The 9,896-nt window shown below is 50.0% G+C and overlaps 1 protein-coding gene and 1 pseudogene across 2 annotated transcripts in view; one reads left to right on the forward strand and one right to left on the reverse strand.

Annotated features, from left to right (window-relative positions):
- GALNT2 (polypeptide N-acetylgalactosaminyltransferase 2) overlaps positions 1–6,243 on the reverse strand; it is a 183,402-nt gene extending 177,159 nt beyond the window's left edge. The window contains exon 1 of one of the 2 annotated variants that reach the window (XM_045877854.3): positions 5,997–6,240. In XM_045877854.3, the coding sequence (XP_045733810.1) occupies positions 5,997–6,122 (126 nt within the window). In that variant the 5' untranslated portion in view covers positions 6,123–6,240. Of the gene's footprint in view, positions 1–5,996 lie in introns of both variants that reach the window. The other variant, XM_064594644.1, reaches the window with a different exon arrangement.
- Positions 6,244–8,225: 1,982 nt separating this feature from the next.
- On the forward strand, positions 8,226–8,687 carry LOC123845453 (small ribosomal subunit protein uS8-like; annotated as a pseudogene).
- Positions 8,688–9,896: the final 1,209 nt, after the last annotated feature.

A 9,896-nucleotide genomic window follows, 5' to 3' on the forward strand; every position in this document is an offset into this window, starting at 1 on the left:
ACAGGCATTCCTGGTACCTCCTCACCTGGAGTCAATCCTTCAGGTCAAGCACATGGCCAAAGGCTAGAGAATCCTCACGCCAGCTAAGAGACAAGGTCAGGTTCCCCCTGAGGGCACGAGTGTCTACTGGGGTGCTCCCTCCAACCCTTTCGATCTAACTCTTGATGGAGGAGAGTTCCTCGCCAGGCCCAGCCTATCCAGAAACCCACCCAGGAGGGTTTGCTCGTGGAAGTGCCAGAAGGTCCGTCTTCAAAAACTTTACCAATGAGGCAGTCTGGAGGCAAGGATCCAAGACAACAGTAGGGGGACTAGGGTCCCCAATAGCAACAGAGAATCAATCAAACACTCCCTCAAGGGAAAGGTGACCTTTCAGGTCAGAGAAGTGAGACCAGGCCAACATTTCCTTGGGTCCAAGTGGCACACTCAACACTCAGGGTCCAAAAGGCCCCTGTGGTGGCAGGTTTCAATTCTTTGGTTGCTGATCATGGAGGAGGGATCCCAAGGGAAGCGACCAGGACAGCCGGGGGCTGGGAGTCCCTCGAGGTCATGAGAGGGGCATTTATTTAACAACCAGTATGGAAGCATCCCCCTATTTTAATCTGTGTGGCATCACTGGATGGGTGTTTCCATCTGGACATCCACCTGGCTTGTATGTCTCAGCATCATCCACGCGAACTTTCCAGAACAGGATTCACAAGGAGAAAATCAGAAGAACAAAAAAAGGGAGTGGATTTGGCCAGGTTTGGCTATTTTCTCATCCCACGAATTCTGCTGGGCCAGCTAGGGGACCTCATAGATTTTTCCCCCCAGGAATACCCTGTGTCTTTCTGGGGATCTCAGCCAGAACCTCAAAGTCAACTCCTGAGTGCGCCTGGGTCTCTGCCCCAGGTAGCCTCACCCTCACCACCTCCTCCTCCTCCTCCTCCTTCCACCAAGCCAAGTGCCTCAGCTTTGCTAGAAGGTAAGCAGCACAGCACTGCCTGCTTTGAAATCGACATCTTTCCCAAACTTAACTTCCCGCTCCCCAAAGATCTGAAAAACATGAACGGCAGAAACAAGATATTATATGTATGTATAGATGTAAATGCGTGCATGCCCAATCATTTTCCTGACCACCTCTCATTACCTCTTCCTCTGTTCCAAAGAGGAAACCCACCACGCAGGAGGAGGGACGGTGGGGAGACTGACAGAGGGCCTGAAGCCCACACGCAACCCTACCTCAAGGTCTGAGAGCCCGAGCAAGCTGACCCTACTTTGTACTGGGTACAGCAGCTTTCTCGTGTTGCTAGAGGGTTACGGGAAGCGCTCAGTGCTCCGGCGGTGTTTATCCGTCACAATCTGCTTCCGTTATGTTTGCGCACCCGAGGCAGCCACAGCATAACTCGGGAACAGGGAAACTTGATTTTCCTTGGAGAAAAGTTGCTATTACAGTGCCATTTGTCAGATTCTCTGGCTATAGTGCCCCCCCCAACTACTGCCCTCCCTACCCCAGCTTCAAACTCTCATCTCAAATGGAATTTCCTTAAACTCAAAACTGATCGTAGGTGCCAAGGTAGAGTATGGGTCCCCTCCTGCGCGTCCACCCACAGACCCCCCCACTCTACTGACACCCATCATGGCCCGTGGTGGCTTCATGTCCCACCTCAAACCTGTCACAGGAGAGCAGTCACAGCCTCTCCCCTCCTGCCCGGAGAAGCAAGGCTGCAGAGGCAGAGCAGGGGAGCCCAGGTCCTAGTGGGGAGTGGAGCGGGCCGGCTTCCTCGCCACAAGAAATCTCCACTTAGGGCCACGTACACAGAGCCACTCCCACTGTTCACACAACCACCAGAAACAGGTGTGTCCTCCACCCAAGCTTTCCTGCTGGCTGCCCACAGGTGGGAACCCCACTCTGACACCACAGCTGGGTACCAGAGAGCTGGCATGTCTGGACCACTTCCCCAAAAGGCAGTCCTTAATGTCATTCAAGCTTCTTTAGTACGCGCCCAAATACACCGAACAGATCAATCTCAGAGGAATGGATGAAGGATAAAAGAAAAAATAAAAACATCAACGATTTCCCAGAGAGCAAGAAGACACTGCAGATTCCTGGTTCAATATATTTTCAAAGAGTATTTCGGCTGTTTACTTTTTCCTTATGCCCCCCCAACCCTCAAAACCATTTATTCGGTGTCTACTATTCCTCAACACCTACTAATGGCATTTAGCTTGCTGCCCCAAGGTGAATATGATGATCCCCACTGTGAAGCTGAGAAACTGAGGGTCAGAGAAGTTCAATTAATTAATAAAGGTCACCAAGCAGAAGGGGGTAGAGAGCTAAGGTCACTCAGTACCAATAAATGGATTCATGTTATTCTTCTTCCTGTGAAAGTCCACTACCCAGCTCAAAACACATGACTGTTTCCTTAGGATCGACCAAATTAAGAACCAACAAGTCAGCTTGGCATGCGGAGCCCTCTCAACAGCCTAGACCCCAACTCATTCTCCAATTTCAAATCCTACTGTTCCCCTACACATGTCCCATGCTCCAGCCAAGTGGGGCCCCTCATCACTCCCTCCTCCCCCAAATGCCTCTTATAAGATCACCCCCAAAGTCCTCCACCCTCGAACCCCCAGAGCAAGGGCTGCAGCACTGTGCCTGCTCATCAAGGAAGGGTGGTGGAAAGCGAACGGGCTGCCCAGGCCCTTGGCCATGTCCTTCAGGTAACACTTTCCCTTACCTCCCAAGGATGTGAGCAGCACAGACAGGAGTCTCAGGCTGGACACACTCTCTTTCAGGAGCAATCATCCTTCACATACTGGGAAACCCTTCCCTTTCCAGCCTCAACAGCCACACTTTACCCAGAGGCAGGTTCACTACAACAGAAATCCCTTCTTCTCTTCTATACAGCTCCATCCACCGCCAACTTGCCAAGGCCTGGGGGAGACTTAACATGATTAAAATTTTAAAGCATTTAAGAGGCTTAAAGGAAAGCCATTCTCAGAGTGCAAATCTTTAATTTAGGGAGAAAGAGCAAACTATGGGAGGCGCGAAGAGATCTATACAAATGAAATAATTTTAAACAATATTACACATAAACTGATTGGCCGCACACCCTGAACCTCAGCACTGAGTCCCAAATGGTGTGGCAATGTCTTGATTGCTTTTGAGCACCTGCTCCTATTCACTTTATTAGATCTGCAATCTGAGGTGAGTTGGCTTTCTGGGTTTTGGCAAATGGAGAATAACAGTCCTGAGATGAGTTATTTAACAGGCAGGGCACACAGTGACAAGTCCGGGCGGGGGTGCTGAAGCAGCAGAAACACCAGGCACGCTCCCGGCAGACAATCCCCCAAAGCCTAATACTGAAGCCTGGTACCCTGTGAAAAACTCCGGGGCGGAGAGAAATTGCTAAATACAGAATGAGAGCCCTGACTTACTATAGCATAGTATGAAACAAGAGAAGAAACATTAATTCCATTTGCATCTAAAAAACTATCGCTAGTGTTTAAATTCTGCCTTTACTTGCATACCACGTGATCAACTATATATTTCCTTTTATCATAAGGATGAACTAAATTTGAAGACTCTTTAGTCCTGAAATCCATGGAAACACTTCAGGAGGAAGGAAGACTATGCAGTTCTATACTCTAGATTCGGAAATTCAGGACAGCGGGGTTCTATTCAGGCCCTCCAGAATAGTCTCACGGTTTCGACTTTTATACCAGGGTCCACAACACTAAGTTAATGAGTCTTTTACTGCGATTTCAAAAGCTATTGCATTTACACACCTCTTCCCCAACTGACAAATCACTAAACCATTCTAAGAGGTGGGATTAAATTTTATGGTTCGTTCACAGAAAGAATAGAATCCCAAATCACCAATCCATGTATAATTGTTCATTTCCCACACATTTTTCCCTACCTGATCCCTGTACCTCCCTATTGCCACTAGGTCACAAAGAGTTCTTGGATTTTTTTTTTTTTTTTTTTTTTAAATTAAGGATACCACTTCAGAGGTCAACACAGAGGACCCGTCAAAACCCAGCCACCGAATGAAGCCCACCAGGGAGAAATCAGCCTCTCTGGATGCTAAGGCCACACTGTTGCTATTTCTAATCACATGGACTAATGAAAGTGCCAAACCAAGGAAAGAGAAATACCAGTGTGGCTTATTTGTTTGTTTTTCTTTTGCATGAAAGGCAGAGGCTTTGCCAGGTCCTACCGGCACACCGGGCTATGTGGACCTGCCAAGGCCCACTTAACTGCAAAGCAAAGTTTTGAAAATAATTCCAGTTTCACATGAGCGTAGTTTTCAAAGGGCTGCACTGCTCCTACCGGATGAATAAACAAGAGACTTCAGGTACATATACAGCAGTTCCCTGCATTAAAAAAAGAGAGAAAAAATTGGGCAAAGAGCACACTGTTGGCTCAGAACTAAGCTAGGCCAATTCAGCACATGGAAAGACTTCATTTCTGCCCCCTCCAGATAAAGCAAACCCATGCAATTTCTCAAGACTCAAACAAGATACCTACTACCTCCATCTAGTACCTTCAGGTGAGAATGAATGAATGAATGAATGAATGAATGAATGAATGAATGGGAGAAAGAAACAAGCCAGGAGGGAAACCTCTGAAGCAGCCAAACCTCAGCGTTACTTCACCGGTGTCTGACTTCAAGGCTAAAAAGTCTGTTCTAATACAGTCAGTCCCGTTTGCCTTGTTCCAGAATATCATTCCCTAGTGCCAGCCCAACCCGTGGTCCACCTCCATTAACTCAGAATTTTTCCTGGGTTTGCGGTGACACTAAACGTCACAGTAATGAGCGTTACAGGATTTTGGAAAAGATAACGCGGCTTTCAAAGCCTCTTCCCCACCAAACAGAACAACCCCGCCGGCGGCATGTGCACAGCCAAAGCCCTCCGCTCCCAGCGGGCGCCCGGCCGCAGAACCCCGCCGTCGGGGCGGCTCTGGCCGCTCGATTTCCTCCCGAATACGCCGAGCGGTCCAGGTGGCTCACACGGTCCCCACGGCCTAACCACTCGGCCCTTGGGAGCCTGCTCAAAGCACACCCATAGAACAGGGACCGTCCCCGCGTAACCGGGCAGCTGGGCAGAGGAAGGCACGCGCAGGGGGCCACGGCCGGGCGGCGGGGGCGGCGGGGGCCGAGCCGGCCGGAGCGTAAAGCCTGGGCCGAGAGGGGAAGGTCGGGGGCCGACGGGGAGGATGTCGGTGGCCAGCCTCACTCGGGGCTCAGAGGCGCGCTGGCCCTCCGCTTACACCCGCCCAGGGAGTCCCTTCTATCCGGCGCTATCCGGCGCGGGGCTGGCTGCATTCCCGCCCCCCCCCCCCCCAGAGGTAATGGGCAGAGGGAGAAAGGGGCAGAGACCCCGAGCTGCCCCCCGACCACCATCTCCGGCCGCGGGGTGACAAGGGGGAAAGGGGTGGGGATTTGCAGCGGCTTGTATCAAAGGGCTGAAAAGAAACTTGGACTCCTTTCTCCTGTACATGACACTTTGGAAAGGCAGCCGCCTCTCCCTCCTCGCCTCCCACCCCTTTTGTGTGTCCCAGCACCCCCACCGCTAAACTTCCCACCGCTGGGGATGGGGCTCCCGGCGGCCGGACAAGACTCAACTTCAATTACGTGGAGCGGGCACAGGGGGACATCTACGGAGGAGGACGTCTACGGCGACGAGAAAGGCGTCCGGGGTCCCCAGCTCTGCGGGGCTGCGCCGGGTCGCCCTCTCCCGAGCCCCGCGAGCGCAGAGGGGCTGGGTGCGCCCCGTGCCCTGGGGAATCGGCTGGGAGGCCCGGGGAGGGGAGCGGGGGCCCGAGCCGAGGTCCAGGCAGAGGAGCAGGAGGGGCGGGAGCCCCCCTCGGCGCCCGGCCGGCCACGTCCGAGCAGGCGGTCTGCAGCCGGGCAGGGGGCGCGTCGGCGCGGGAGGGGCCGGCGGGGGAAGGGGAGTCGGGGGCTCGAGGGGAGGGGGGTGGCCGGGCCCGGGCAGGGCGCCCCACTCACCTTCCTGCCGGCGCCGCCGCCCGCGCCCGCGGCCAGCGCGGAGCCGCCCCCCGAGTACATGTAGTAGGCGATGCCCAGCACCCACAGGAAGGCGAAGCAGAGCAGCATCCGCGAGCGCCGCCGCATTCTCCCCTCTCGGCCGCCGGCCGCGGCCGCCGCTGTTCGCGAGTGCTGCCTGGGGCCGGCGCGGGCGGGGAGCGGGGCCGGGGGAGGAGCGGAGGAAGGGGAAGGGCGCGGCGGCGGCTCCTCCTCCGGCGCGGGCTGCTGCTCGGCGGCGGCGAAGGCGGCGCGCGCCCGGCGCCCGAGCTCCGCCCCGGGCCGGGAGCGCGGCGCGGCGCCCGAGCAGGAAGCGGCGGCCTCGGAGGCGGCGAGCGGGTCAGGGAGCAAAGGGCGACCAATCGGCGGCGGCTGCGGGGGCCGGGGCGCGGGCCGGAGGAGGGGATTACCGCGTCTCCATGGCGGCAGCACGCGGGGGTGAGGGTGGCGGGGGGGGGTTCCGCCGGGAGGGCCTCCGCGGGACCGGGCCTCGGCACCGCCCCGCTCCGGCCGCCGCCCCGCCCCCTCTGCGTCCTCCCCGCCGCTGCCCCTCCGCCCCCGTGAGTGACAGGTGGCTGCCCGGGACCGCGCGCAGCGCGCGCAGACGTGCGCACACACACGTGCACACGCACCCGGGACCCTGGGGGTCCCTGCTGCCTGGCGCCGCGCCGCCGAGGCTGTCACCTCTTGGGTCCCGGGTGTTGGGGACCGCCTCAGACCCTTAACGGCCTCGCTCTGACTGGCCGGCCCACCTGAGTGTTTTGGTGCAAACCCGCCTCCTGGACCCGACTTCTGCAGTTTTCTTACTAATCTTGCAGCGAAACATCCCTGATCCCCAGCTGTCAATTTTATGTAATTATTTAGTCAGAGATGGGGGCCCACAGGTAGAATAAGAGAGGTCAAGGGAATATTTTTACGAGAATGGACAGCCCTGAATAGCAGGATTCTTTTGTTTTATTTTGTTTTTAATAAACATGAAAGAGGAAGAAGGGACGCAATTTTTTTTTCAATCTTTTCCTTTTAATTTGTTGCTTTCTTAAAAGAAGAAAGAAGAGTTAACACATAAACATCTCAGGAAGACACATCTGTCTCGTAACAGAATCTGTGTAACCTTGACGATGCCCTTGCCACACACACGCGAAGTTTCCCGTACTCCTAGGAAAGAAAGAAATGTTAGTTGGCACTTGGTATTTCAAAAGTGATTTCAGGAGCTTCCCAGTCTGGAGGATAATGGCAGCTGTCTGAATCTCAATCCCTACTCACATCTTCAGCGAAATACAAACACCAACAAGCCTTCAGCACCGCTAGGAGAGGGAATGCCAATGCTGTGAACTGAACTTCTAATTACTTCTTAAGTAGAAGAAAGAAAAGACATCAAATTCCAGCAGAGCTCCCTCGGCTATTGCCAAGGACTTAAGTGAAGTCCGGGCTTAAAGCCTCTACAAAGAGAAAGCCCAACACCAAGAACTAAAACTGAACACAGGTCGGGTACTTAACAGGGAAGAGGTTTGAAAGAGAATGGGACAGGAGGTGGCAGCCTTGAAGAAGCCTTGCTTCTGGGAAAAGTCAAATAAATAAAGAAAGGGTAATGCCCTTTGGAGGCCTGGTAGTGAAGGGAAAGAAGGAAGTAAAAAGGGCAAATTAAAGATCCTACAGAAATAAAAGACAGTCAGTCCCTCCCCCAGACACTGTTATCTATTAAAAACTTCACTTCACTCTACAGATAGAAGAGAACATTCTTGAAGTGGGAACCCTGTGTCAAAATTCCTAGTAACAGAATAAGATCAGATTGACTGCATGCAAAGCTACCATAAAAAGAAAACAAAAAAGGAATCACATTTCTTATGATAAAAAAAAATGAATCCTAACATTTTCAGCCTATGAAAATACACACACACACACATAAAACCAGGAAGCAGGAGAAACTGTAACACCACAGATCAAACTACCTAACTGAACAAAGCATCATGTATGTGGACCTGTGCGCACACACAGACATACATATATGCATACATATAGACAACTGCAATCAGAAATTCAAGAACTAAGAACAGACTAGACAAAAATTAGGAAGAAATGTAACAAAAGTTGATCAAATTCAGGAAAGAAATTGGTACTGTCTGAGAAACAAAGAATAATTATAAAATGCCCACGGGAGAATATAGTCAAATAAAAATATGTAAAAAGACTCTTCCCGCCATCTTTCCGTGCGGCCATAATGGTATGCATGAATGTCCTGGCAGATGCTCTCAAGAGCATTAACAATGCTGAGAAGAGAGGCAAACGCCAGGTTCTTATTAGGCCGTGCTCCAAAGTCATCGTCCTGTTTCTCACTGATGATGAAGCATGGTTACATTGGCGAATTTGAAATCATTGATGATCACAGAATGGGGAAAATTGTTGTGAACCTCACGGGCAGGTTAAACAAGTGTGGAGTGATCAGCCCCAGATTTGATGTACAACTGAAAGATTCAGAAAAATGGCAGAATAACCTGCTCCCGTGCGCCCAGTTTGGTTTCATTGTACTGACAACCTCAGCTGGCATCATGGACCATGAAGAAGCAAGATGAAAACACACAGGAGGGAAAATCCTGGGATTCTTTTTCTAGGGATGTAATACATACTTGCAAATAAAACGCCTCAATGGAAAAAAAATATGTAAAAGGACACTGAAGGATGGCAAGAAAATAATCAAGAAATTGAAAATAAGATAAAGAAAGAAGCAAAAAGTATTCAAAGAGAAGTGGTTGAAATGAAAGGAAAGAAGAACCAAACTACATAGAACTGGAGTCCTCAATAGAAACACCAGTGAAGCAGAAAACAACAACAACAACAACAAACAAAACAAAAAAAGAAACTGTAATCTCAGATGTAATATTCAACATAACTACATCATGATGGATAATGCTGTATGGCACATTTGAAAGTTATTAAGAGAGTAGGTCCTGAGAGTTCTCACTACAAGGAAAACAACACTTTTTTTTCCCTTCTGTATCTATGAGGTGATGGATGTCAACTTTATTGTGCTCCTCATTTTGCAATATATGTTAGTCAAGTCATTATGCTGTACAACTTATACGGTGCTTATATAGTTAGGTCAATTATGAAATTAAAACTGGGGGAAAGCTGTAATCCCAGAAAAGAATTCAGAAATAAGAAAAAATTTAAATTGTGTATCAAAAGTAACTTCCAAGTACCCTGAAAAACTGTTCTGGAATAATCAACTCCAAAACGTATCTTAGTAAAACTATTGGATTTTAAAGGCATCAAGATCAAATTACTTATAGAGATCACAAATTTAGGCTGGCATCAGACTTCTTAAGAACAACATACAAAGCAAGGCAACAATGGAGCGGCATTTATAAGAAACTCAATGTGAGAAAATACCAGCCAAGGATTTTTGTGTGCAGCTATAAACAAACAGAAAGGAACTGAGTGCAAAAATTCAGAGACCATTATATGCCTTTCCTGGAGAGTGGGCTTCCCCCATCCAAGTGAAAACAGAGGAAAGCCAGCAAAATGACTGATGGAGAGCAATTTATATATTTAATTGGTAGAAGAATAGTATGTAAGCATTATAATTTCTGGTAAAGTTAAACACCAACAACTAAAAGCAATTGAAGGAGAAGGGAGAGAGAAAAGAGAAAACAGAATCATATATCATTGACTATAAAAAGGCAATAGGTGGAAGTCAAAGGAGACCATATAAAATGCACACCCAGATGTTAAAAGGTTAAGAAACAAAGGAAGGAACTAAGGGTAACATAAAAATATAAAACTTGACCACAAAGCAAAATATATATATTCCTAGATATCAGAAACTCTGTTCTAAAACCTTAAGAGAAAAAATTTTAAAACAGCAAA

This window comes from Mirounga angustirostris, unplaced genomic scaffold, assembly GCF_029215605.1.
Source record: "Mirounga angustirostris isolate CCGP_5_RB_7025 unplaced genomic scaffold, mMirAng1.0.hap1 SCAF_6, whole genome shotgun sequence".
Lineage (NCBI taxonomy): Eukaryota > Metazoa > Chordata > Mammalia > Carnivora > Phocidae > Mirounga > Mirounga angustirostris.